We start from the raw sequence: 27892 nt of genomic DNA on the forward strand, positions 1-27892 counted from the left end.
TCTGAATAATTTAAACTTTATTATCAGTGAGGAGCACCTGCAACTCTCACAGTAAGGCGAGTAAGGAACTGAATCCACTCAGATGCGCCTCCTTCAGGTCCCCAGCCAAGTCTGGGTGGGCTGGGGAGGTCACAAGAGGTCATGGGGGCAGAGACCTGGGTCACAGATCATGGAGACCCCCGCCACCTCCCCTGTAACACAGGACTGTCAGCATGGAGAGGGGACCCCCCGACTTCCCCGCTTGCTGGGACTCAACTCCTGGGGGTGGCTGAGATGGGGGTGAAGGATCCACCGGCGCGGGGTCAGGCCTGGGGGTTCTGCCACGAACGCAGCCTCTCGTCCATGGCCTTCAGCGTGGACTCATTCTGCAGGGACACAGACAGCCGAGGCCTCCCTCCTACCCAGGGGCCTGGGGAAGCTCAGACAGCCCCCACCTTCCACTGATATTACCTTCACAAAGCAGAAGCGGACTAAGTAGTCAAAGTCCTTCTGATGGGGCAGGCTGAAGAAGATGGACACAGGAATGGCAGCCAAGCCCTGCGGAGGACGCGGGGCTCAGCGTGGGCAGAGGGAGGCCACAATGGCCAAGGGTGGGGGCAGCAGGTGGGCACACCCAGACTGGGCACTGGGGCCTGGACAAGAGAGAACACCCAGGACATCCTTCCCAGGCCCTCCATGGGGACACGAGGGTGCAGAGGGAGGCCGGGGCGGGGGGGGAGGGGGGGGACACAGGACTGCACAGTACCCCAGGCCCGAGCTGCATGGGCCTCAGAGTTGGTGGGCCAACACCCACTGTTCAGATGGGAAATCTGAGGATCTGGCAGGCAGGAATTCCTACCAGTCCAAATGGCATCTTTGAACATTTTGAAAATAGACTCCGTGTGTGTGTGTGTGTGTGTGTGTGTGTGTGTATGGGGGGGGAGGGAGAAGGAGGGTGGGGGAGAGCAGACAAGGCTCTTGCTGCATGCAAGGGGTTCAATCTCTAGCACCACACATTGTCCCCTGAGCACTAACAGGAGGGGTCCCTGAGCACAAAGCCAGGAGTAAGTCTTGGAATCAGCTAAGTGAGCCCCCAACACAGCAAAAAAAGCGGGGTGGGGGGGGAGAATCAGAAAAAAAGAAAAGAAAAGAAGTGGGCTTCCCGGACTGGGGAGATGGCTCAAAGGCAGGTAGATCATGCTTTGCACGCATCCAATGGCCAGCTCCGAATGATCCCTAGCACCATGAGATTAGGTCCCAATTCAGGGTTTGTGGCAGAAGCTGGTCTGCCTTTGGCAGCCCCCTGGCACCCCTGAGCAGTGCACAGCCTGTACAACCGCACACACCCTGCGAGGGCCCGCACACCTTGTTCCTGATCATCCATTTAACAAACCGACGGTCGTAGGGTTCATCTGGGGCACCGGGCAAATCGGGCATCTTCTTCTCTGGGGGACAGAGAGCAGGCTGTGCTTCAGGAAGCTCCCACGCCTGTCCCCCTCGGCCAGTGGCCAGCAGGGCCACCCCACTCACTGAAGTCGGAGATGTCTATGACCAGGAAGTAGCTGCCCTGGGAAATGACCGGCCGCAGGCCCACGGACTGCAGGCTGCGCATCATGTAGTCCCTGCTGCGCTGGACGGACTGAGGGAAGCTCGAGAAGTAGCTGCTGGGTTGGCCAAAGTGCTGCAGTTCCCGCTCGAAGCTCTGGGCTACCGCCGCCTGGGGGAGGACAGAGGCCACCAGCTCAGGGCAGAGCCGGGCTGTGGCCCCGCCCCCACTCGGAGCCCCGCCCCTCAGGCTGTGGTCCTGGCCCATATGGAGCCCCGCCTCCCCACACGGAGCCCCGCCTCTCAGGTTGTGGCCACGCCCCCACGTGGAGCCCCACCCTCCTTGGGCGGTGGTCCCGCCCCATGTGGAACCCCGCCCCTCAGGCTGTGGCCCCGCCCCGCGCGGAGACCCGCCCTCCCTGGGCAGTGACCCGCCCCCACGCAGAGCTCCGCCCCTCAGACTATGGCCCCGCCCTACGTGGTGCCCCGCCCCTCAGGCTATGGCCCGCCCCATATGGAGCCCTGCCCCACGTGGGCCCCGCCCCCTGGCTGTGGCCCCGCCCCATGTGGAGCCCCGCCCCTCAGGCTGTGGCCCCGCCTCACGTGGAGCCCCGCCCTCCCTGGACGGTGGCCCGCCCCCACGCGGAGCCCCGCCCTCTTCACCTGGGCTTGCGTGGGGCAGTGGTAGACAGAGTTCTGGTGCACTGTGCGCAGGTGCTTCAGGAGGTGATCGGGGCCCAGGACCCAGCCCACCTGCGCCGCGAACAAAGCTGGGTTGAGACTCTGCTCCTTCGGCCAGTTCCCGCTGTGGTGGGGGGTGCTGGCCGCCGTCCCCGCGGACTCACCTTCCAGCCTGTGGCACTGAAGGTCTTGCCCGCGCTCCCGATGGTCAAGGTGCGCTCCCACATGCCAGGGAGGCTGGCTGTCCAAGGCCAAAGAGACAGCTGCTGACAGGTGAGGAGACCAGGGCGGGGGGCGGGAGGGGAGGCGAGGCACTCTGCTCTCCTTTATCCTTTCTGAGGTGCCAGGGATAGAACCCCTGGGGCGCCTGGGCTCCAGCCTCTGCTCCCCTCTAAGCTACTCACAGAGCTGGCTGCATCTCAGCCTCATCTCCCCTGGTCGCCGGCCGCCCCTGCAGCGCGGTTTGCCAGTCGCCAGTGTGTGTGTGCAGCCCATAGCGCCCTGCTCAGGCTGTGGGGAGGTCAGGGAGGGAGGGGGCACCAGGGGCTCACCGATGCTCACGTGCTGACACCCGTCAAAGACCAGCCACTGGTAGACCTCGTCCGAGATGCAAATGACATCGTGCTGCTGGCACAGGCTGGCCACCTGCTCCAGTTCAGCCCTGGAGAACACCTGCGGGACCCCCCAGGGGGGCCGGGGTCAGAGGAGATGCCCCTCCTCGCTGAATCCCTGAGGGCCAGGAGCAGGCATACCTAGCAGTGCTCAGGAATGACCCCTGGCCGGTGGGGCTCCCCCCTTCACCCCTTCCAGGAAATGGACTGAAGGATAGCCGGGCCGCACAGGGAGCCCCCATGGAAACCCCGGGGGGCAGGGGGCTTGGAGAGCTTCCCAGCAGGCGAGTTTGTCAGTATAGGGAGGGTGATGCACCTCAAGTCCCTGAGGATGGAAGCAGGCTGGAGGGGTAGTACAGTGGGCAGGACGTTCACCTGCTTTGGCTTTGGCCAAACCAGGTTCGATCCCTGGGATCCGGAATCCCAGAGGCCCCCTGAGCCTACCAGGAGTGATTCCTGAGTGCAGAGCCAGGAGCAAGCCCCGAGCATTGCTGGGGGTAGCCCCACCCCCAAAAAAACCCAAACAAATAAAACCTCAAGGGCAAAAGCTTGTGCTTCTGGGCAACCCTCACCCCGCAGGCCTTGCCCTGGGTCCCCCCTCAGCCCTGGGTCCCCAGGCCCATTCTGCCTCTGAGTTGGGAGCTGATGTGTCATACCCGAGTGGGAGCTGGGGGGAGGATTGGGCGGGTTTGGGGAGGGGGGCCATGGGAATCCCATGGGTTGAAGGGCAGGTCAGGGGCTCATGAGCACTGGCCTGGCACTGGAAGCAAGAAATGGGATACCCAGTGGGACAACTTGCGGGCACAGGTGCTGTCCTGGGCAGACACTGCGGCAGGCCTACAAGCCTAAGGTGGTGGGGTGTCGAGTCGGGGCAGGGTGGCCCGGTGAGGGGGACCCCCGTCATCATAAGCACAGGAGAAGGCACAGTGGCAGGCGAGGTCTGACCTCACACACGCCCGCCTGTCCGCTTCAGTTTATTTATTTGGGATCTGGGTCTCGGCCTGCAGTGCTCAGGGGCTAGTCCTGGGCTGGACGCTCAGGAGTGACCCTGGGCGCTGCTCAGGGCGCCACAGGTGGGGTCAAGATTTGAGCCAGAGTCTGTGGGAGGCAAGCAAGGGCCTCCACCCCTGGGCTCGCTCTCTGGCCTATATTTAAAAAAAAAATTGTTTTAATTATAGTTTAAGGCCGAACCGGGTTCGATTCCTCTGCCCCTCTCAGAGAGTCCAGCAAGCTACTGAGAGTATCTCGCCTGCACGGCAAAGCCTGACAAGCTACCATGACATATTCGATATGCCAAACACAGTAACAAGTCTCAAAATGGAGACGTTACTGGGCCCGCTTGAGAAAATTGATGAACAACGGGAGGACAGTGACAGTGACAGTGAAGTAATATGGGGATCACAGTATTTAACATCATGACCCATCATGACCATCCCCCAGGGGCCGGGGCGATAGTCCAGCGGGGAGGGTGTTGGCCTTGCACACGGCTGGCCCAGGTTTGATCCCCGGCATCCCTTAGGGTCCCCTGAGTATCCCCAGAAGTAATTCCTGAGTGCAGAGTCAGGAGGAACCCCAGACCATCGCTGGGTGTGACCCAAAAAGCAAAAAAAAAAAAAAAAGATTATGATTCCTCCCCTCAAAGTGTCTGTGAGTGTCCACACTAGTGGTCCCCTCTTCACCCCCAACCCCGTCTCTGATTCCCAGAGGAGACAACACTGAGCAGGGGCTGTACAGCCCCGGGGTGCCCTGGAGCTTTGGGGCCTGGCTAGTCCTTCCCACTCGGCAGAGAAGCCCCCGAGGTGTAACAGGCAGCAACAACAGGGAGCTCAGAAGCTGCAGGCGGACGGACCCCCCAGGTCGGGGCTCCCCGGTACCTTTCCCAGGGGATTGTTGGGCGTGTTGAGGACCAGGGCCTTGGTGCGGGGGCTGAACTTGCTGGCCAGCTCGGCCGGGTCCAGCTTCCAGTTGCTGCTCGAGGCCGGGGCGCCGTCCGGGGTGGGGCTCTGTGAGCAGAGGAGGCACGGGGGAAACGCCCGCACTCAGGGGGCTGCCGCCCTCCGTGCCCCCCGCATGGGGCACCCCCGCCACCGTCCTCACTCACCGGCCTGAGAGGCACGAACACGGGGCGGCCCCCCGCCATGAGCGTCATGGGCTCGTAACAGTCGAAGAAGGGCTCCAGGAGGATGACCTGGGGACAGGCCCATGAGTGGGGGCTCGGCAGCCCCCTGCCTCCCCCCCATCCCACCCCGGCCGCCCCTGCCTGGCTCACCTCGTCGCCTTCGTCCACTAAGGCCTGGAAGGACGTGAACAGGGCGCCGTAGGCCCCCACGGTCACCAGCACGTTGCTCTGTGGGTCCAGGTCCTGGCCGAGCAGCTTCCCAAAGAAACGTGCCAGCACCTTGGTCAGAGGGGGGTAGCCCTGGGAGTGGGGGGGGGGGGGGACACACATTGGCTGAGCTGCGGCACGGCCAGCAGGGGGCGCAGTAGCACTTTCTGGCTGCCCCCTCCACACACACCCCCCCTCCGCGGGTCCTGCTAGGAAGATGATGCCCATGGCTCCTCCTTGTTCCTGGAACCCTATCATGGGACAGGCAGAAAACCAGAAAACCAGGTGCCCAGGAAAGAGGGCGCCACAGGGGGCTCGCTCCAGGAACAGACTTCCTGGTGCAGCTGTGAGCACAGTCCGCGTGCAAGGGGGGATGAGTCCTTCTTTGCCGCAGACTGATGACAGCTCCAGGCTTGAGCCAGGTACCCTGGTCTGAAGGTCTGCACTCGGTAAAGAACGCCCGAAGCTAGTCCGAACCACAGACAAAATTAAAATCTTTTTCTTTGTTGGCGGGGAGAGGGTGAGCCTCAAACGGCAGTGTTCAGGGCAGACTCCTGGCTCTGATCTCAGGGATCACTCCTGGCGGGGCTCGAGGGACCGTGTGGGATGCTGGGGATGGAAGCCGGGTCTGTCATGTGCAAGGCAAATGCCACGGCCACTGTGCCACGGCTCCCGTCTCGCCCGGGCAGGTCTGACCAGGAGAGAAGTCAGTAGGGTGGGGGTGTGACTTCTGTGTCATCGGAGAATCAGTCAAGGAAGGGAAAAGTAGAGCTTTGTGTGATAACAATGCAAGTCTCACCCGCAGGCTCAGAAGCATGCTTCCAGTTCTTCCACTTTTTTTTTTTTGCTTTTTGGGTCATACCTGGCAATGCTCAGAGGTTACTCCTGGCTCATGCACTCAGGAATTACCCCTGGCAGTGCTCGAGGAACCATACAGGATGCTGGGAATCGAACCCAGGTCAGCCGCGTGCAAGGCAAATTCCCTACCCGCTATGCTATCACCCCAGCCCACATAAGCACGCTTCCAGAAACATCTTAACTTCTGTGTTGTGTGGGGGCCACACCTGGGGATGCTCAGGGGCTGACTCCTGGCTCTGCACTCAGGAATTACTTCCGGTGGTGCTTGGGGGACAGCGGGGGTGCTGGGAAAACACCCTAACTGCTCTACTATTGGTCTGACCCTGCATCACGAGCCTTTTTATTTCAGTTTGTTTTGGGGGGGGGGGGTCACCTCTGGCAGCACCATAAAGAGCCGCAGAGATTGACCCAGAGTTGGACTTTGCAGGGTCTCTCCAGGCCCACGAGCATCTTTAAAAGTTAAAAGAGGGAAGGAGGGCTGGAGCAGTAGCACAGCGGGTAGGGTGTTTGCCTTGCACGCAGTCGACCCGGGTTCAATCCCCAGCATCTCATATGGTCCCCCAAGCACCACCAGGAGTAGTTCCTGAGTGCAGAGACAGGAGTGACCTCTGAGCATCGCCAGGTGTGACCCAAAAGGCAAAAAAAAAAAAAAAAAAAAAAAAGTTAAAAGAGGAAAAAGAAAAAAGAAAAATACAAAGTCAAGGTAGGACTTTATCAGGCACTTTTTTCTTCTAGTCTCCAAATTATTAAGCAAAGATTCCTCAATAAACTTCAAACTGGTTAAAAAACAGAAAAAAAAACTTAAGGTGGGGCTGGAGTGACAGCACAGTGGGGAGGGTGTTTGCCCTCACGTCTGTTAGTCCCGGCCCAGACTGTGACCACTTCTCAGCCTTGGATCACAGGTGTCCAGTGAACCCTGCCAGACTGAATGCCTCGAGTTGACCCTTGATCCCTGATAGCAGCTGGACCGTGTGTCCCCCCCCCACCCAATCCCAGCTGAGCACGGGACTCACAAAGGCCTTGGTGTACTGGTTGAGCATGAAGTCCTCAGTGACGGCGCAGCGGAACGCCTCCACCGCGAAGTCCGGGGGCGCGAAGTCCGGGAACCCTTGGCCCAAGTTCACGACATCATGCTCGGCGGCCAACTGGGTGTACTCGACCCTGTGGATGGGGACAGTTGGGGCCCTACTGGGTGTACCCACCCGGGACAAACACAGTCGAGGGCCTGCCGGGTGTACCCACCTGGGACAGGGACAGTCACGGGCTTGCTGGGTGTACCCACCCCGGGACAGGAACAATTGGCCACCCTACACCCCTGCTGCCTGGGCTTTGTCAAGGCGCAGAAGGTCCCGGCTCCTTCTAGAAACACCGGACATGGGGCACGGCCGACGAAGGTGCCATCCCTGGATGGTCCCCTGTACCGCCGGGAGTGATCCCTGAGCACAGCCGAGGGTGGCCCCCAGACCCAAACCACACAAGCAATAAAACTCCACGACCACATTTGTCCACTCCACATGGGCGCTCGTGTCCACGCCACTGCCCCTCTCCTCGTCCCGGCCGCAGGGAAGCCTGGAGTGTCCCCACAGCACAGAGTCAGCCATGAGCGTGGCAAGTGACCAGAGAGCATCGTGCCTTTGAGGGGGGTCCCGGGGCGGGGTGACGAGGCCAGAGCCCGGGGTCTCACATCAGGCCTGTGCTCCAGGGCCCCCGTGGGCAGCGGGGTGGGCAGTGGCCTTTTCATTCTCTTGTTGTGTGTGTGTGTGGGGGGTCACACCAGGTCGTGCTCAGGGCAGACTCCTGGCTCTGTGCTCAGGTGCCAGTCCTGGAGGGGCTCTGGTGGGGCCTTAGGTGGAGCTGGGCATCGAGCCCAGCCTGACCGCATGCCAGGCAAGTGCCCTCCCCGCTGTCCTCTCTCTCTCCTGCGGCCAGACAGTCCAGCTCCGTGCCCAGGGCCGCTGCCAAGCCAGGGGAGCTGGGATTCAAGCCCCGGCATATGGAGGGCAGCTGGGCCAGCCCCGGCCCACCTTAAGGGCACCCCGCAGACCCACTCACCAGGGGTTGTGGTCGATGCCCTTCAACCTTCGAGCCTGTAGCTGCCTGGCCATGGCGAGCTGGAAACAGGAGGAGAACGATCAGGGCCTTGGAGGGGCAGCTGCAGGGGAGTGGGGGGTGTCGGCTCTCAGCCCGAGGCTGCCACTCCCTGGGGTGGGGGTGAGGGAGGGGATGGAGGGGTGCGCTCCCTGCTCCCACCTCCTGGGAGAAATTTATTTATTTTAATAGTTTTTTTGTTGTTGTTGTTTTTGGGTCACACCCAGCGGTGCACAGGGGTTACTCCTGGCTCTGCACTCAGGAATTACTCCTGGCAGTGCTCGGGGGACCCTACGGGATGCTGGGAATCGAACCTGGGTCAGCAGCGCACAAGGCAAACGCCCTCCCCGCTGTGCTATTTATCGCTTCAGCCCCCACCTGGGAGAAATTGAACCGGGAAGGGCTGGACTTGTGGAAGCAATGGTAGGGACTGGGGCTAGCGGGCCTAGGGGGGGCTGTGGACAGCGGCTGGGGGCTCAGGACACCTACATGGGCTCATTTCATGGATGAGAACGAGGAGGAAGAGGGCGGAAAGTGTGGGCTGGGTGGGCCACATTCACTGACCCCCACACCCGCAAGTGTGGTCGGGCTGACTTGGGGCGGGTCCTGACTTGGGGGACCTGCAGGTCGCCCGCCCAGGGGCTCAGGGGCCCTACTGCCGACCCCCACTCCCACTGTGTCGCCCCCAGCTCCCCCCATCACTCTTATGTGGCCTCTTGGGGTTCCCTGCATGTCCTGGTCCCGTGTGGGTGGGGACCCAGTGCCCCGACAGAGGCTCCGGGGTGGGCTATGCCGGGCCAGCGGGGAGCAGGACTGCAGGGGACAGCCAGGGGGTGCAGCTGGGGGGACCCCATTCCTACAGCCCGGGGGCTGGCCCTGGGGCAGGGCCTGGCACCCCAGTTGCCACCAATGCACTTTCGCTTCCAAAACGGCCTTGGGGGACAGCCAGCCCCGGCCCCGGCATTTCAGTTTTTGTGAAGTGTCCCCTTCCCCTGTTGGGCGTTGCCTGGATTCCAGCCCAGGGTCCCACACATCTGAGCCCCTTCCCTGGCCCCAAACATGGTCCTGGTCCTTGGAGGGACCCCTGCCGGAAAGCCTGGCCGTCACCAAGCTGCTGGTCAGCGGGAAAAAAATTGGGTTTGTTGATTAGCAGATAATCTTATTCTTCATTTTAATCTCAGTTTTCCAAACTAAGATTTTTCGTTTGTTTGTTTGTTTTCTTTTTGGGCCCCACCCGGCAATGCTCAGGGGTTACTCCTGGCTCTGCACTCAGGAATCACTCCTGGCAGTGCTCAGGGGACCCTATGGGATGCTGGGAATCGAACCTGGGTCGGCTGCATGCAAGGCAAAAGCCCTCCCCTCTGTACTGTCACTCCGGCCCAAATAAGTTTTTTGGAAATTAGTTAATTTGGCTGGTTGTGGAGTGGGTGAGTAGGTGGGTGTTGGGGCCACACCCCAGGCTGATACTGTTTCTGTGCTCAGGGCTGACTCCTGGTTCTGTGCTCAGGGATCACTCCTGGAGGGCTTAGGGAACACAATGGGATACTGGGGGTTGAATCTGGATCAGCCGTGTGCAAAGCAAATGCCCTACCTGGTTATTTTTTCTTTTGGGGTCACATCCAGCGATGCACAGGGGTCACTCCTGGCTCTGCACTCAGGAATCACTTCTGGCAGTGCTCAGGGAACCATTTGGGATTCCGGGGATCAAACCCGAGTTGGCCGTGTGCAAGGCAAATGCTTACCCGCTGTGCTATTGCTCCAGCCCCTGTTGCTGTTCTTAATGGTTACAAATGCAGGAGAAAAATGTGATTTTGCAAAGCTATTTACTGGGGCCAGAGTGATAGTACAGCAGGTAGGGCGTTTGCCTTGCACGCGGCCGACCCGGGTTCAACTCCCAGCATCCCATATGGTTCCCTGAGCACTGCCAGGATAATTTCTGAGTGCAGAGCCAGGAGTAACCCCTGTGCATCACCATGTGTGACCCAAGAAGTCAAAAAAGAATAATAATAAAATAAAATAATAAAACCCTCTCAAACTCCCACTATTTATCAATATGGTATCTAATTCCAGCAAGAATCCACAAAACAGGGCTGGAGCGATAGCACAGTGGGTATGGCGTTTGCCTTGCACGCAGCCAACCCAGGTTCAATTCTCAGCATCCCATATGATCTCCCGAGCACAGCCAGGATTGATTCCTGAGTGCAGAGCCAGGAGTAACCCCTGAGCATCACTGAGTGCGACCCAAAAAGCAAAAACAAACAAAAAGAATGCACAAAACACCGTGGGTGGTATGACGATTAATTTGGTGTGTGTGGGGGGGGTACAGTGACATTTCATAAAAATCTCTGTCCTGAACTCTGTGTGCTCAGAGGTGTTCTCATTTCGTCCATGTGCTATTTCCATGTTTCTGAACAGAGACAGGGTGTGTGGGGTGGCTTGGGGCAGGGGGTGTTTGCTCGGGGTGGGGGGCTGAATCCCGTCTGCAGCGCTGAGAGCCGGTAACCAGCCTCTCAGCTCCCGGGGCTGATGAGAGGAGCACCGAGGCGGGAGGGGGCCTGGGAGAGACTGGTGGGGTGAGGCGAGTGGCATGTTTGTCGGGGGGCTCGGGTGGGATGGGGTCAAGGGCCCAGGGGCGCAGAGAATCTCAGCCCAGAAGCAGGGAGCTCAGTCCACGCGGCAGCCAGGGAAGTCTTCCTGGAAGAGAAGGCTCATGCATGGCGTGAGTGAGAGGGTGAGCAAGCATGGGTCGAGGACATGAGTGCATCTGAAGGAGTCCAGGGAGGAGAGAAAAGCGGAAGCAACAGCCCCTCAAAACCTTGGGCTACCCACAGAAGAGAATTCCAAGGACTCGGCCACCGAGTCCACGAGTCCTCCAGGGGGGCTGGACTTCTGCACTCCTCACTGCGACCTACTGTGGATGGGGGTGGGGGGGTGTGTGCCAGGCAGGGAGGGGAGGTCACCAGGCTGCCCAGGCTCATGCAAAGCTGTCAATCTCAGCCCGGAAGCAGGGAGCTCGGGCCACGCAGCAGCCAGGGAAGTCTTCCTGGAAGAGGAGGCTCGTGCACGGCGTGAGTGAGTGAGTGAGTGAGAGAGAGAGAGGGAGGGAGAGAGTGAGCAAGCAAGCACGAGCCAGCAAGGGGCACTTACAGTTAGATGCAAGCACCGGATGGTAGTGGCTCCAGCCTTCTTTCCCTGGAGGGGCTGCCCCAGGCGGCCAGGGAGGGCAGCGGCGCTCCTGAGAAAGCGACCCAGCGCCATGGGCACTGACAAAGAGGTCAGAAAAGGCCGGGACTTACCGAGCGGTCACTGGGCTCCGGGCAGGGCTTCATGTGACCTGTGCTTGGCCAGATGACAATGGTCACCCGGGTCACACCCGGCCCCAGAAGACTGACCCCCTGCGCGTCCCTCCCCCCCCCAATCCAGCACTGATGGAAGATAAAAAAGGCTGCATGCAGACATCGGGGGTCTGCACTGGTCAGTAGATGGCCAGTCCCCTCACACCTGTTTCCTGCTTCCCGCACCCCTCCACCTTGGAATTTCCTAAGTGCTGAGAGTGTCAGAGGTGTTGGTGGGCGATTCTGGGCCCCCCTTGGCTTGGGGGTGGTTGTCACTGGGGCAGACCCTGGGCTGAGCCCGCTGACCTCACGGGGAGCAAAGGGGTAGAGCGCACCCTGGAGGTAAGAGATGGAATCAGTGCAGCCTGGGGCAGAAGGGTTTCGAGCTGGTCTGGGGGTGGGGGTGGGGTGGGGTGGGGTGGGGAGACAGGAAAGGGCCCCAGACCGTCCAGGGTCAGGAAAGGAACAGCCTGCTCTGAAAGCATCTGGTTACGAGTTCAAATCCCTGATGGCCCACCTGGGCGAGGTGAGAGCTCTGCTGTCTGGTCCTGGGTGAGCACTTGCAGCTTGAGAACCTCACCCCCGCGGCTGACCCACCCCCCCAGCACATTAGGCGAGTGCAAAGCTGGGTGAGCAATGCGGCTGCCTTTGTGAGCGCCACAGTCTGAGGTGCAGGTGACGACACAGCGGGCCACGCGGGAGCCCCAGGGCCCACGTGTCTCTCCAATCTCAACAGCAGCGCCAAGGCCGGAATGATAGGACAGCAGGCAGGGCATTTGCCTTGCACGGGCCGACCTGGGTTCAATCCCCGGCATCCCATATGGTCTCCTGAGCACTGCTAGGAGTAATTCCTGAGTGCAGAGCCAGGAGGAACCCTTGAGCATCGCTGGGTGTGACCCAAAAAAGCAAAAAAACAAAACAAAACAAAACAAAACAAAAACAGTAGCGCTGAGACAATACGAGACTATACAGACTATACGGAGGAAGAGGAAAGGGAAGGAATGGAAACAATTAAACGGTAAAGTCATGGAAAAGCGTGTCTGAGGGCCATCTCACAGCCGGGAGGTTCACGGTGGTTCCATCACCAGCACCCTACATGGCTCCCTGAGCCCCTCCATGAGTGATTCCTGAGCACAGAGCCAGGAGTAACCCCTGAGCACTGCCTGTGGGACCCACCAATGAGCAAATGTGACAAATCAAGGCTTGTCCAAAACTTAAAAACCCACAAACCAAGACCTGCACACACACCGCATGATCTCTGAGTGAGCCACGTGTCCACGAGCGATGGTCCACCCCGGCCTGCCAGGAGCAGACACACGGCCAAGGCCCAGCCTGGACGCGCCTCGGACACAGGAGGGCGTGCAGCCCCCAGGGGCTACTCCATGCCAAGCCCCACTCAGCGGAGCTGGGCAAGTCCAGAGACTCGGGCAGAAGGTTCCCCTGGCCTGGGCCTGGGCAGAATGCAAACGGAGACCAGGAAAGTCATCGGACTAGACGATGCCTGGGCCGGGAAGGTGTTTCCCGCATGGGGGGAACCGCAGATCCCAACCCTGATGAAGCACAACCCTGAGCACTGAGCTGAGAGTAGCTCAACCCCTCCCCCCCACAAACACGGCTGGTGTGAAATACCTTAGTGTTTCCCTCCCAGCCTCCCTTCCTGTGAGTCTGGGGTGGGCAAAGCTGCGAGTGCGACCCCCAGCACCACCCACGTGCCTGAGTGGGGCCCCAGGGAGCGCCGCCACGAGGTGCTGTGGTGAGAGCACGGAGATTTGGGCACTGGCCCCGAGTGCTGCTGACCCCATCTGACCTCTGGCATCGCCTGTGGTCCCCTGAGCCCCACCAGGAGTGACCTGTGAGAGCAGAGCCAGGAGTTATCCCTGAGCACAGCCTGGTGTGACCAATCCCCAGCACACCCCACACTCCGGTCCCCTTGGGGAAAAAAAAAAGGAAACAAAAAGAAACAAATAAGGGGCCAGAGCGATAGTACAGGGGGAGGCATTTGCCTTGCATGCAACTAACCCAGGTTCAATCGCTGGCATCCCATAGGGTCCTCAAAGCACTGCCAGGAGTAAAACTCCTGAGTGCAGAACCAGGAGTAACCCCTGAGCACTGCTGGGTGTGACCCCCCAAAAAAGCAAAAAAAAAAAAAGAAAAGAAAAGAAAGCACTCACTTTAAGGTACTTTGTTTGGGGCAGCCTATCAATTTTCCAATAAGACACTAGGGGGCGCTCCTGGCCCCATGAAGACGATCATTCAGTTTCAAGGAATTCAGCCCTTGTGTGTGTGTGTGTGTGGGGGGGGGTATGTTATCACTGAATCAGGAATGGGGGAATCGGCAGCAAGACCTGGTGGCCGCAGTTTGGAGGGACCAGGGCTGTGTTAGCAGTGTCTCAGGACAGCCACACGGCACGTCCCAAGGGAGTGGGGACTGGAGGCCAGGCCCCAGCCCAGGGCAGGGAAGAGGGTTCTTGAGATGGGGCTTCCGTGCTAAAGCCTTGCGTGCGGCTAACTCCAGTTTGATTCCCAGCAATGCCGGAAGTGACCCCTGAGCACAGAGCGAGGCGTAGTTCTTGAGCACCCCTGGGTGTGGCCCACCCTCTCCCCAAATATTTAACCTGGGACCCTCCTGGGAAATGGGGGTGGCTGGTGCCCCAGAGTGACTGAATAGAGCCGGCTGGTCCTATCCTGGCTGCACTGTCCTGCGGACTTGTCCAGGTGGTCCAATTCCCCCTGCGAGCCTTCTGTCACCTGCTGACCCTCTGGTTCAGAAGCTGCTGTTTCTCTCTGACACCCTGCCCCCCCACTCACCCCATTTCTAGCGTGACTGCCCCTTCTCTGCCTTGGCAGCTGTCCTCTGTGCTAAAGCTATGACCCCAGCGCCCAGATCAGGAGAGGAAGGAGGGCTGGCACACGCTGCCCTGAGGACTGGGCACCAGCTCCACAAGGAAGGTGCCCTCGGGGACAAGGAAGGACACTGTGAGGACAGTCAGGAGCCAGAGGCAAGAAGCAGCAGGTGTAAGCCAGGCTGTGGGCACAGGCAGCCTACGGCTGGGAATAGGAGTGATCCCTGCCAGAGTGGGAAAGGGGGAAGGTCCTCCCTAAACCGCAAAGAAAACAGAACTGCCACGAGATCCGGTGACTCCGCTTCTGACTCTGAATCTGAAGGACTTACAAATGCTCATTTGCAAAGGCCCAGGCAGCCACCGCCATACCGGTGAAGACCTGGGAGTATCCTAAGAGCCCCAGGATAGGTGAGTGGGTAAAGTGGAGCATATACACAAGGGAATACGGTTCAAGGGGCTGGAAGGGCAAAGGTCTGGAGCAGGCAGGAGGTGCTGTGCCCTGCAAGAACCCCCCTCCCCCCCGCAGCACCACAGGAAATGACTCCTGAGCACTGGACTAGGAATAGCTCCTGGGCACTTTATGGGCCCAAAGACAAATCAACAAAAACAAAAATTAGAAAAGATGAAATCTTAGTTTGTTCTTGGTTTGGGGGTCACACCTGGCTCTGCGCTCAGGGATCACGGCTAGCGGGGGGCTCAGGGGGTCCGTATGAGACGCTGGGGTTCCAACTGGGGTCAGTATCATCCAAGAACAGTGCTCTCCCCCGACTTAGCAAGGAACACCCCCGTCCGAAAACCCCCTCATCCCGGGGCAAGTGGACAGGTTGTCCCTTCTGAACACGCGCCGTGAGCAGCCACTGGCGGTCCACGTCCGATGTCGGGGAAGGCTGGAAGGCCTGGGGCCGACCCTCCCCCAGCAACCACGCGGGACAGATCTCAGGGCTGGGGAGGTGGGTGGTTTTGGGGGCATGTCGTTCGCGAATCCGTCAGCAGGGGGCGCGCAGAGCCAGCCCGTCTCTGCTGGGGCTGATGGATCCTGCGGTTCCGTGCTCTAGGACAGGGGGCGCTGTGCCCACAGTGAGGAGTGGGTTAGGACAGCTGACACCGGTGCAGAGTTCTGTGTGCACCGCTGGCCCAGAGACTTCATCCAGGTACCTGGGCCAACCCACACCCGGAGGGCGGGGGCGGGGCGCCTTCCCAGGCCACGCCCACCGGAAACTCCCGGCCCCGCCCCGCCCCTTCCAGGAGGTCAGCGCCAGGGCTCTGCAGCTGGTCATTTGCTAAAGGACAGTGACCTCTTATCTACCAAACACTTTTTCTGTTTGTTTTTCTTTTTTTTTTTCTTTTTGGGTAACACCCGGCGATACACAGGGGTTACTCTGGCTCTGTGCTCAGGAATTACTCCTGGAGGTGCTGGGGAGGGGGGGAGCCATATGGATGGGATGCTGGGGATTGAACCCAGGTTGGCCGCGGGCAAGGGAAACGCCCTCCCCGCTGTGTTAATGCTCCAGCCCCCAGACACTTTTTCTGGGCCAGGGAATCTTCTGAGCATCCCAGTGAGGTACAAGGTGAGATTTCCTTTTTTCAGGTCACACCTGGAGATGCTCAGGGGTTCCTCCTGGCTCTGCACTCAGGAATCACTCCTGGCGGTGCTCGGGGGACCCTATGGGATGCCGGGATTGAACCCAGATCGGCCACGTGCAAGGCAAATGCCCTCCCCGCTGTACTATCACTCTGGCCAAGGTGGGGTTTCTGAGCCTGGCAGGATGGACCCTTGGGCTTCCACTTTTAGAAACTCCAAGAGGGTCCACAGTGATGGGACAGCGGGGAGGGGTCTCCCTTGCACGAGGCGGACCAGGGCTCGATCCCGGCACCCCATATGGGTCCCTGCCTCCCTGCCCCACAGGAGTGATCCCTGCATGCAGAGCCAGAAATAAGCCCTGAGCATCCCCGGATGTGGCTTTCTGGGAGCTCAGTGAGAAGGAAGCGAACTGGTCCTCCCACTCACATTTATGGGTGGGGGTCCTGCTGATTATGGGAAGGGTCTAGTTAGCCCAGGTTCAAAGGCAGGGACCGAGGTCCACGCAGGGCGTTCTCTCCTGCAGGCTGGCTCGTCTCATGATGTGCTCCTACCTTTTTGCTCAAACCTGTCTCTGTTGCATGAGTTCTGTGAGAACCATGAGGACCTAGCCTAACCCAGACAACCAATCACTTGAACCCACTGTGTGCCTTATAATGCAAGAGGGATCTTACTCAGTCATACCAAAAGACCAACATCTCCATAGGGGGACGAATTAGCAAATGATCTCTAGGAAAAGGACGATGGTCAAGATACTTGAAAAGTTGTGGGGTCTGGGAGCTCACACAAAGGAGAGGAGTGTGTGCTTTGCATGGGGCAGGTCTAGGTTTGCTCCCCACACTCATGGTCCCCTGAGTCCCAGGGCAGCCCCCTGAGTACAGCTGGGTGTGGTAAAAAATAAAAAGAAAGGATGCTGAATTTTACCCGTAACAGATTACAAGTGAAAATGAAACACTATTAACTGAGAAAAAGATGGGAGCTCACAAACTAATCCTACAGAACATCGAAATGCCATACATACTCCCGGGTAAGAGAACTAGATGAAAGGGTTAGTGGTGTAATTACCAGTGGGCAATTTAATAACACTAACATACTAACATACACTATTCTTTATTATTATGTTTTGGTTTTGAGGTCAAACCCAGTGATGCTCAGGGACTACTCCTGGTCACTCAGGACCTACTCCCAGTGGTGCTCAAGGGCCCAAATGGGATGCTGGAGATCGAACCTGGGTGGGCGGCATGTAGACAAGCACCCTAACCACTGTATTATCTCTCTGCTCTAACATACGTTAGGTTTTGGGGGGAGGGGCACACCCAGCGATGCTCAGGGCTTACTCCCGGCTCTGCCCTCAGGGATTACTCTTGGCAGTGCTCAGGGGATCACATGGGATGCCAGGGATCGAAGCCGGCTGGGTTGCATGCAAGGCAAGTGCCCTGCCCCCAGTACTATCGGTCTGATCCCATACATTAAACAGTGCTCCCTCTCCTAGAAATTTATCTGATGTGGGCCAGCGACAGAATACAAGGGTTAAGGTATTTGTTTTCTAGGCCACCAATCCCAGCTCGATCTTCACACCCCAAATGTCATCCAAGACTCGCCAGGACAGATTTCTGAGCAGAACCAGGAATCAGCCTTGAATACTGTTAGCCTGCAGGGGAAACTGGAATAGAAGTTGAACCCCCGCCCAAATACTATGGGTTGTCTGCAGAGGAGATTGTTTTCTTTGGGGGGACGGGAAGCCATACCTGGCAGTGCTCAGACTTTATTCCTGCTCTGGGCTTGGAGGTCATTCCTGGCAGTGAGTGGGGATCAAACCCATGTGTCGGTCAGGTGCAAGGCAAGTGCTGTACCGTCTCCAGTTCTATTTCTTTATTTTATTTTATTTTTTTTGATTTTGGGGTCACACCCGGCGATGCACAGGGGTTACCCCTGGCTCTGCATTCAGGAGTTACTCCTGGCGGTGCTCAGGGGACCATATGGGATGCTGGGAATCGAACCCGGGTCGGCTGCGTGCAAGGCAAACGCCCTACCCTCTGTGCTATTGCTCCAGCCCTTCCAGTTCTATTTCTTAGTCCCTCCCAGAGGGGGACTGCACCTGGGTCTAGTTGTGTGCAAGTGAATGCATGCCCTGCAGTCCTTTGGAGTAACTCCCTGTACGCAATGTTCATAGCAGTGTCCCTATCCTCTAGTGACCAGTGACTACAGAAACAGTGTCAGGCACCCTTATTCAAGGACATTCTGTTCTTTATACATATCACAGCACTGTAGCACCGTCCTCCCATTGTTCATCGATTTGCTCGAGTGGGTACCAGTAACGTCTCCACTGTGAGACTTGTTACTGTTTTTGGCATATTGAATACGCCACGGGGAGCTTGCCAGGCTCTGCTGTGCGAGCAGAATACTCTCGGCAGCATGCCGCGCTCTCCGAGAGGGACGGAGGAATCGAACCCGGGTCGGCCACGTGCAAGGCAAATGCCCTACCTGCTGTGTTATTGCTCCAGCCCATATAGTATATATGCTTACATATTTTGCTTTTTGGGTAACACCTGGTGATGCACAGGGGTTACTTCTGGATCTTCACTCAGGAATTACTCCTGCTGGTGCTTGGGGGACCCTATGGGATGCCGGGGATCGAACCCAGGTTGGCGGCATACAAGGCAAACACCCTACCTGCTGTACTATAGCTTCAGCCCTAAAGGGCATTCTATTCTGAGTCAAATGTTGCATGATATCTAGAAAGAGAAAGACAGGAAGGAAAGAAGGAAGGAAGGAAGGGAGGGAGGGGGGGAGGGAGGCTGACACAGATTCAACCCCGGACTTCCCATATAGTCCCCTGAGGACTGCCTATGAGTGATCCCTGAGCACAGAGCCAGGAGTATACCCCCCACCTTCACACCTCCCCCCCAAAAAACAAAATCAAGATCAAACCAAAAAAAAAAGCAACTAATGAGGTGATGGCCGTGTTAACTGAGGATACCATTTTACAGCATATGCCTAGGGGCAGAGCTGTACCATGCACCTGGCTCAGATGAGGTTTGGCGTTGGATCCCCGGCACCGCCCAAACATGCCACATCACGTGGCATGGGGGGGAGCTCCCCAGGAGCACCCGCGCTTGGGATCCATCACGTGGCGGGAACACGGGCTTTGGGCTTCTCTGTCGGAGGCGGGGCTGGTCCCTGCATGCCCACCAATCAGCGGCAGGCAGGCTTTCCAACACAGGATCTGATTGGCCCCGCAGCATGAGGCGCACCTGTGCTTCCCAAAGAGATTTGCAAACCGAGGAGGGGGGCCACAAGGCTGAGGAGTGTCATAGTTGTGTTTGTTTGTTTGTTTTATTTTATTTTGCAATCATTCCCTAAAGGAATAAACTGCCACTGAAATTTGAACCCGGGAGTTATGCAAGTAACCCTTGGTACTTGACTTGTTGGTCCGAGTCCTGCAGCCCTGTATAGGTTTTAATTTTTAATTAAAAAAAAAGTTTGGGCTGGAGCGATTGTACAGCGGGTAGGGCGTTTGCCTTGCACGCGGCCAACCCGGGTTCAATTCCCAGCATCCCATATGATCCCCTGAGCACCGCCAGGAGTAATTCCAGGCAGGAGTAACCCCTGCGAATCGCTGGGTGTGACCCAAAAAGAAAAATAAATTAAAAACAAGTTTTTTTTTGCGTGGGGGCTTTTTGGGTCACACCCCGTGATGCCCAGGGCTTACTCCTGACAGTGCTCAATGGGACCATTTGGGATGCTGTGGATCCAATATGGGTCGGCCATGGGCAAGGCAAACATCCTACCTGCTAGACTATTCTGTTTGGTTTTGTTTTATTGCTTGGTTTGGGGGCCACAGCTAATGGTGCTCAAGTGTGGCCCCGGGCAGTGCTCAGGGGACCGTGCAGTATGGGGGTCAAACACAGGCCTCCCATTTCAAACCGGGCGCTCTGGTCCTTTGAACCATCTTCCTAGTGCTGTTTGAAGTTATACTAATTATTTTCTCTTAATTTACCTTTTGTTTTGGATTTTTGGGCCACACCTGGGGATGTTCAAAGCTTACTCCTGGCAGTGCTCATGGAACTTGATGAGCTGCAGGGGATAGAACCCAGGTCAGTCACACCAGGGTGGGTTGCATGCAAGGTAAATGCCCTCCCCCACTGTACCATCACTCTTAATTTTTTTTTTTTTAAGGAGAGTTTCTCTGGTAATCTGGAGACCCCAGGGCACAACAGCAAATTCTCGGCCAACCGGTGCATGAATGCAAGAGCCTAGGGGAGCAGTAACGCAGTCAGTCACCCCAGGCCCCCTCTAGGTGGTGCTTGGGAGGCCGCCAGGGCTGTACCCACTCTAGAGGCAGGAATCAAACCCGGGTCAGGCATGTGCTAGGTCCAACACTCTCCTGGCCCTGCAGAGTTGCAGTTATCTGAGTTTGCCCTTAAAAAGGCCCTAAAAAAGGGCTGGGGCGCAGGGCTGGAGAGATAGCACAGCGGGTAGGGCGTTTGCCTTGCATGCGGCCAACCCAGGTTCGATTCCCAGCATCCCATATGGTTCCCTGAGCACCGCCAGGAGTAACAACTGAGTGCAAAGCCAGAGTAACCCCTGTGCATCGCCAGGTGTGATCCAAAGAGCAAAAAAAATGGGGGGGGGCTGGGCTCCATAAAAAATCTTAGAATAGTGCATTGGTGCGTCATCTCATACCCTTATCTGTCAAACTGTCAAACACTGTCCTCCCGTTGTTCATCAATTGGCTCGAACGTCTCCATTATGAGACTTGTTGTTACTGTGTTTGGCATATTGAATACGTCATGGGTAGCCTGCCAGGCTGAGAGGGGCGGAAGAATCGAACCCAACTCGGCCGGGCTGGCTGTGCGCAAGGCAAACACCCTACCACTGTGCTATCGCTCCAGCCCTATACCACTGATAAACCAGGAATTGCACGCCACATTGGGTGGGATGCAAAGCAGAAGGCAACCGATCTCAAATAAGAAACACAAGGCTATGTGACAGAAACTAAATCATGAAAGCTTTGTATCTATATCTCACAGTGATTCAATCAAATAAATTAATCGCACTGTAGCACTGTCCTCCTGCTGTTCATCAATTTGCTTGAGCAGGCACCAGTAACGTCTCCATTGTGAGACTTGTTACTGTTTTTGGCATACCGAATACGCCACGGGGAGCTTGCCAGGCTCTGCTGTGCGGGCGGAATACTCTCGGCAGCGTGGCGGGCTCTCCAAGAGGGACGAAGGAATCGAACCCGGGTCGGCCACGTGCAAGGCAAACACCCTACCCGCTGTGCTATTGCTCCAGCCCTCAAAAAAATTAATTAAAAAAAAAAAACCACAAGGCTTAACCTGTAACAACAGGTTAGTAACTTATTATCAATTGATCACTTGACATCCCGTTACTCATCAATTTGCTCGAGCAGGCACCAGTAACGTCTCCATTTGTCCCTGTCGCGTGCTAGTGTAGACCAATGGCATCTGCTCGCTCCAGGAACATGAAGAGCCTCAAACCGTTCATTCAGGGTCTTGACGAAGAAGTTTATCTCATAGGTGGGTGGCCACTTGATCTTTTGACATCCCGTGGAATCCAGTTGGTAACTGCTCTAGTCCAGCGGTTGTCTCTAAATCACATTACGTGTCCAGCCCATCTGATTTTCAACGCCTTGGCAAATGAGACAGCGTCCCTGATGGTGTTATAAGAACGATGTCATCAGCAAAGCAGAGGTGGTGTCATTGCCATCTATCTTCACTCTCATTACTTCCCATTCCAGTTGTCACATGACGTTCTCGAGGGTGGCACTGAAGAGTTTCGGTGAAATGGTATCACCTTGCCAAACCTTTCTCTTGACGTCGATGATCACTTCCTTGTAGAATGGTGAGATCCTAGTGGCGAATCCATAATATAGCTCAAGGAGGATCCTGATGTATTGAGTTTGAATGCCCTGATTGGCTAGGGCTTCGATGACCACTTCAGTCTCAACAGAATCAAAGGCCTTCTCTAAACCAATGAACATTAGACAGAGCGGCATCTTGAACTCCCAAGAAAACTCAATGAGCTTGGTTACCATGTGGATATGGTAGATCATGCTGAATCCTTTTTGGAACCCGGCTTACTTGCATGGTTGTCCTTCATCTAGTGTTCTGCCAATCCTATTCAGGATGACTCGAGTGGACAGCTTTTAGATGACGGACAACAGGCAGATTGGGCGATAGTTGCCAATGTCGTGTATGTCTCCCATCTTGTACAATAGAACAGTCCTGCTGGTTTTCCACTGGGACAGAACCTTGCAGTCAGACAGGTAGCGTATGAAGAGCCAAGTCAGTGTATTGAAGAGTACTGACGGCAGATTCTTTAGGTGTTTGGGTCTGACCTTGTCTGGGCCGGGTACTGTTCACTTCTTTACCGACAAAATGGCATGTCGGATTACAGAAGGGAGAACGTTGGGAACGTTCTAGTTGGTGGTCGTTCTGGGAGTTCTCTTAAACTTTGCAGCCCTTTCTCTCTGTCTCCTTTTGCACAAAGGAGACAGTGGTCTGATCCCATTTGGAATTTTGGGACAACAGCGACATCAGTCAGGCAAAACCGTTGATTGAATATGATGTAGTTAATTTCGTTGTGGAACTGTCCACTGGGAGACTCCCATGTCCAACATTTAGGTTCAGCCTTCTGGAACTGTGAGTTACCATGGATGGTCTTGGTCGACATGATGAACTGAGACAGTCTCTCACCCTGTTCGTTCCATTCTAGGCCTTGGGTCCCGATGTGGAGTTCTTCACCTGATCTTCTTGGTCCTATCTTGGCATTAAAATCACCGACAATGATCTTGTAGAAGGTGTGGTCTTCTTTATAGAACTTCTCCAGCTCCATGTAGAACTTCTCAACTTCTTCATCGTAATTGGATGTTGGTGCATAGACAACGAAGATAGAAACTGCCGGCAGTGAGCCACATCTATTCAAGTGTAATCGTCCGATTTGGGTTGTTAGGCATTCGAATGAATCAATGCTCATGGCCAAGTTCACGTTGACAAGGACATCGACACCACCGATGCCTCTTTTGTCACATGTTCTGAGGAACAGTTCTTCTCCAGCGTCAAAAATGGCATGATGTGATCGATGCCGTCTCATCTCGGCCAGACCAATGATGTACTTGATCTTCCGCGCTTGCACCATCAGATCCTTGATGGATGCTTCCGATGCCAGCGTACGTGCGTTGAAAGTATGGAGAGTCATTTTAGTCCTTCTTTGTTTTGGCAGCCTAGGTTGGCCCTGAGATTTTATCAGCCTCTTCTTGCTCATCCTTCTTAACGCTACCTTATTGGAGGCTCTTTATGGGTTAGGGGAATGAGACCCATTGTATTTACTGTTTTTGGCATATCGAATACGCCACGGATAGCTTGCCAGGCTCTGCCGTGCGGGCGGGATACTCTCAGTAGCTTGCCGGGCTCTCCAAGACGGATAAAGGCTTTTACAAGGGCTATTATACAAGGGATTAATGGCTCTGGGTGAGACGCAACAATCTTGACCCACTTTTTAAAGGAAATCTTTTTTGACCATTTTTAGTGAATTATTCTTAACAAGTGATGCAAAATAAATTATTTAGGGCCTGCTACTGGGGCAGGCTTGGGTGATGGGTGGGGGGGGGAGAAATTGGAAATAATGGTGGTGGGAGAAGGTTTATGGTGGTGGGATTGGTGTTGGAATATTGAATGTGAAAAATCATTGTGAACAACTTCAGCACTGCACTGTAGCACTGTCCTCCCACTGTTCATCAATTTGCTCGAGCAGGCCCAGTAACGTCTCCATTGTGAGACTTGTTACTGTGTTTGGCTTATGGAATACGTCACAGAGAGCTTGCCAGGCTTTGCCGTGTGGGCGAGATACTCTCAGTAGCTTGCCGGGCTCTCTGAGAGAGGTGGAGGAATCGAACCCAGCTCTGCCGGGCCGGCTGCGTGCAAGGCAAACACCCTACCACTGTGCTATCGCTCCAGCCCTAGATCAGGGTGAGCAACTTTATAAAAATTAAATTAAAAAAAAAAAAGGCTGTGCTGTTTTCAACCCAGGCACCCGGGTGGACAGCTGGGAGCAGGGGCAAAGGGGTGTCAGGGGACCATCAGGAGGGCTTACTTGGACCCCCTAAGGCTGCACACCAGGGGTGGTGTCTTCCCCAGCAGCCGGGCAGTGACTGGCTGCCGGGTGGGCTGGGAGGCCCCAGGCTAGTGACCAGGGCATGGGGGATCAGAGGTCTCTGCTCAGCTCCTTCCTGTGGGCTGGTCTTGCCAGGCTGGGACAGCAGATAACGTCTGCGGCTCTATGCGGACCCTATTCAGGGAGAAATCTTTGCTTTGAACAATCCAGCCTCCAATCCCTGCACCCAGGCAGATCTGGATCCCCCTCTAAAGAGGGAGGTGCGGGGGGGGGGGTTGTGAAGCCTCAGAACCAGCTAGTGGGTGGGGGCGGAGAAATAGGTTTTTTTTGGGGGGGGTCACACCCAGTAATGCACAGGGGTTACTCCTGACTCTTCACTCAGGAATGACTCCTGGCGGTGCTCAGGGGACCATATGGGATGCTGGGAATCGAACCCGGGTCGGTCGTGTGCAAGGTCAATGCCCTACCTGCTGTGCTATTGCTCCAGCCCTGGGGGGTGGAGGGGCGCTAGCCTTGCATACGGCCCTCCAGGGTTTGATTCCCAGCATCCCTTATGTTCCCTGAGCCCTGTCAGGAGTGATTCCAGAATGCAAGGCCAGGAGTAACCCCTGAATCTCACCCCCCCCAAAAAAAAGGACCAAGAATATTTGGTGAGCACCTCCCGGAGCCCCTGAGTTAGGGACACAGTACAGACTAGGGAGAAGGGAGCCTAATCCACGAATGGCCACTGGGACTTGGGCTTGCAGGAACAGCCCAGCTCCACTCTGCTCTACCTCCATCTCTTGGCCACTCAGCTGCCCCTACAGGGCAGCAGCTCCTGACATCCACAAAGGGACCTGCCAATGACAAGCCATTCACAGGTAAGACTCTGACTCCTACACGGTGCCCAGGCTCTTTTTTTCCCCCGTTTTTTAGGGTACACCCGGCGATGCAGGGGTTACTCCTGGCAGGAATTAGTTCTGGCGGTGCCGGTGTGGGGGAACCCTATGGGATGCTGGGAATCGAACCCGAGTTGACCGCGTGCAAGGCAGACGCCCTCCCCTGCTGTACTATGGTTCTAGCCCCCAGGACCAGGCTCCTATCCAAGAATAAGCCAGATTTTCTTTGCGGGGGGTGGAAAACACATTCCCTCTTCAGAGTTCAGAGAAAAAGCCCAGGGATCTTCTGCACTGGCCCCCCAGTCCCCCGGCGCACACCCCCCCCCCGCCCCCCAGGAGGCGACAGCGTGTCGGGCAGATCTAAGCAGCACGCTGCTGACTCGCAGTCCTCGGGCAGAGGAGACGGAGGCCACCAGGGGCCAGGCCGCGGCCGGGGGACACGCGCGAGAACCGTCCGTGCACGCCCCCGCGGGTTTCCAGAAGGAGAACCCTAGACGAGGCTCCAAGCAGGCACAGGACTTACCCAGCGGGGGTCCCGGACACCAGCTCGGACGCGGCGCCGTCCGCAAAGGAAGCCCGGGGAGCAGCCGACGGAAACCTCTAGGTAGGGCTGGGCAGTGCCCCGGGGACTTGGGAGTGGCTCTACCTGGCAGGAGCGACTCTTATCCCGCAGCGTCTGGGTGACTTGGGGCGGCCCCACGGCCCCGCATCCAGGTTACCCTAGGACCCGGGGGTGGGGAGGGCGGGGCCAACCGCGGGGCGGAGCCTCAGGGCCACGCCCACCGCCGGTGCCGAGGGCGGGGCCGGGCTCCTCCCGCGCCCTCTCCCCGCCCCCCTTCTGGCTCATCCTCTGTGGCCCCTGGCAGGCTCTGAAAGCCCACCCGGGCTGGAGCGATGGGACAGCGGAGAGGGCACTTGCCCTGCACTGCACACGGCTAACCCGGGTCCCATCTCTGGCATCCCACCTGACTCCCTCCACGCCCCCCAGCACCTCCCGGATTCACCCCAGAGCACCGCGCCCCCGGTGTGGCCAAAGAAAACAGCACGAGGCCCTTCCGGACTGCCTGCACCCCCGCTGAACCAGGTGACTCTTTCCTGCGTTCCACACAAATGCTCCCTGCGAACTTTGCCTTTGACGTCACTGAACTCCCAGGACCAAGGCTCAGTGTCCATTCTGCTAAACTACCGAATCTGGCGCCCAGCATCAGTGCCAATGACCACTGGGGTCTGCGGGAGAGACCTGTGGGGAAGTGTTAGGATCCCCTTTGCGCCACCGTGTAAGGTCTCCACTTTACTAACTGGTGTGTAAAATGGGACTATCTGCATAGGCAGCAAGCTGGCGCTCTCGGGATGGGGATGGGGCACCCAGTGGGTGATCGTGCCCAGTCCAGGCTGCACATGCTGTTGGCTCCTGTTGTTGTACGTGTTCCAGCAATAAACAATTGCAGGAGGCCTGCTGAGAGCCAGGCCCCAGGCTGCGTGTTGGATGTTGATAACAGAAAACTCAGGAGGGAGGAGGATAAACTGGGACTGAGTGTAAACTCCTCCAAGGCTCACATTCCAGCTCCTCCACTTCCTGGTGAGAACTGTTGCCAAGGTCCCTAACCTCTCTGGCCAGTTTCCTCCTCCAGCACCAGGGGAAAACAAGATCTCCCAGCGGGACAGCTGGAACCAGCATTGTTGGACATCAGTGTTTTATTTGTTTGGGGGCCTCAGCCAGCAGTGTTCAGGAAGTACTCCTGGCTCTGCATTCAGGGATCACTGGTGGGGCTCAAGGAACCATGTGGGGAGACGGGGACCCAATCCCTGGTGAGGTGCATGCAAGGCAAGTGCCCTATCTGCTTTACTATCTCTCCAGCCCCTAACATCAGTTATTTATTTAAGCATTTTTGGAGGGGCCAGTTGTGCTTTGGGGTCACTCCTGGCAGGTCGGGGATAGAACTCAGATCAGTTGCATGCAAAGGCAAGTGTCCTACCCGCTGTACTATCGCTGTAGCCCCGCATCAATTTTTTTCGGGGGGGGGGGCGGCGTTTACATTTGGCGATGCTCAAGGGTTACGTCTGGCTCTGCACACAGAAATCACTCCTGGTGGGCTCGGAGAGTCATACGGGGTGTCGGGGGATTGTAGCTGGGTCCACTGCGTGCCAGGCAAGCGCCCCACGTGTCGTCCGGTTTCCAGCACCCCGCCCCCCGCATCAGACTTTTAAAGGACCCAACTGTGTGAATGGCAGTAAATTTCCTCCCGCCGCGATGGAGCGCGCGGTACCCCGCACACCGCCTTCTCCTCTCCCAGGGCAATCTCAGACGTGGACACTGCTGCTCACCCATCCCCCGAATAACCACGTTCCCAGCAGAGAAGGTAGCGCCAGCCAGTGCGCTTCTTCCTGCCCCTTTCGGTCTCCATCTCTCCTGCCCTGGGAGCTGTGTGGCCTCGGTGCACACTGCACGTTTGCCACCTGCGTCTCTGCACGGTCGGGTCGGGGCGATGGTGGTGCCCGACCTCGGACAGTTGGGAGCTGCGAGGCCTCGGGACCCATCCGAGCGCCGGAGCCGGGACCCCGGGACCTGTTGGCGTCCCTGCTCACAACTGGCCAGATTTCCTAGGGGGTCCACGTTCCGGGCACCCTGGGGGGTGAGGAGAAGGGACGTGTGTGCAGAGAGGACCGGCCTGGCGGGTCTCAGGGTTCCGGGCGGCTTGGCGACCCCCGCGCGCTCCTACTTCCCGCAGATGCAGCTTCCGACCTGCGTTAGTCGGGCACCTCGTAACACTGCTAGGACGCAGGGACAGTCGATCTGAAACAGTTACCAGACCCTCGACTTAGCGTCCCTACCTCGGGGTCGCCACGCACGCCGGGGCCACCAACTACTCACCCCCCGCCTTGACCGCTCGAGCGCCCGGCGTCTCCCGGGCGCGCTCCAGAGGTGATGTTCTCCGGTCGCTGTCCCTTTAAGAGGGCCGAGCCCGGGCCTCTGCCAACTTCCGCCCCAAAGCAATATGGCGCCCGCGGCCCGGGCGAAGCCGAGGCGGG

The 27892-nt window shown here is 57.3% G+C and overlaps 1 protein-coding gene across 4 annotated transcripts; it reads right to left on the minus strand.

The window, feature by feature from the left end:
- Positions 1-27789, minus strand: KYAT1 (kynurenine aminotransferase 1). 4 transcript variants are annotated; one of them, XM_056108801.1, is made up of 14 exons: positions 27735-27784; positions 11236-11351; positions 8053-8111; positions 7014-7161; positions 5086-5235; positions 4918-5004; positions 4691-4819; positions 2757-2877; positions 2370-2446; positions 2188-2277; positions 1510-1696; positions 1345-1424; positions 451-537; positions 1-365 (listed from the first exon to the last, which is right to left on the minus strand). In XM_056108801.1, the coding sequence occupies exons 2-14, from the start codon at positions 11344-11346 to the stop codon at positions 303-305; spliced, it is 1389 nt and encodes a 462-aa protein (XP_055964776.1). In that variant the 5' UTR covers positions 11347-11351; positions 27735-27784; the 3' UTR covers positions 1-302. The 4 variants fall into 4 exon arrangements, with proteins under 4 accessions (XP_055964776.1, XP_055964777.1, XP_055964778.1 ...); XM_056108802.1 differs by lacking the exon at positions 27735-27784 and adding an exon at positions 25386-25462; XM_056108803.1 differs by lacking the exon at positions 11236-11351 and having other exon boundaries at positions 27735-27789.
- Between the last annotated feature and the right edge of the window lie 103 nt (positions 27790-27892).

This window comes from Sorex fumeus, unplaced genomic scaffold, assembly GCF_029834395.1.
Source record: "Sorex fumeus unplaced genomic scaffold, SorFum_2.1 ptg000233l, whole genome shotgun sequence".
NCBI lineage: Eukaryota > Metazoa > Chordata > Mammalia > Eulipotyphla > Soricidae > Sorex > Sorex fumeus.

Excerpts from the sequence above, each read along its gene's own strand:
- KYAT1 (XM_056108801.1), bottom strand. The coding sequence starts at position 11,346 with ATGGCGCTGGGTCGCTTTCTCAGGAGCGCCGCTGCCCTCCCTGGCCGC. Across the intron at positions 4,820-4,917 it reads TGTTCGTGCCTCTCAGGCCG|AGCCCCACCCCGGACGGCGC; the intron begins GTGAGTGAGGAC and ends CTCTGCTCACAG. Across the intron at positions 2,447-2,756 it reads GTGTCAGCACGTGAGCATCG|CCAGCCTCCCTGGCATGTGG; the intron begins GTGAGCCCCTGG and ends GGCCTTGGACAG.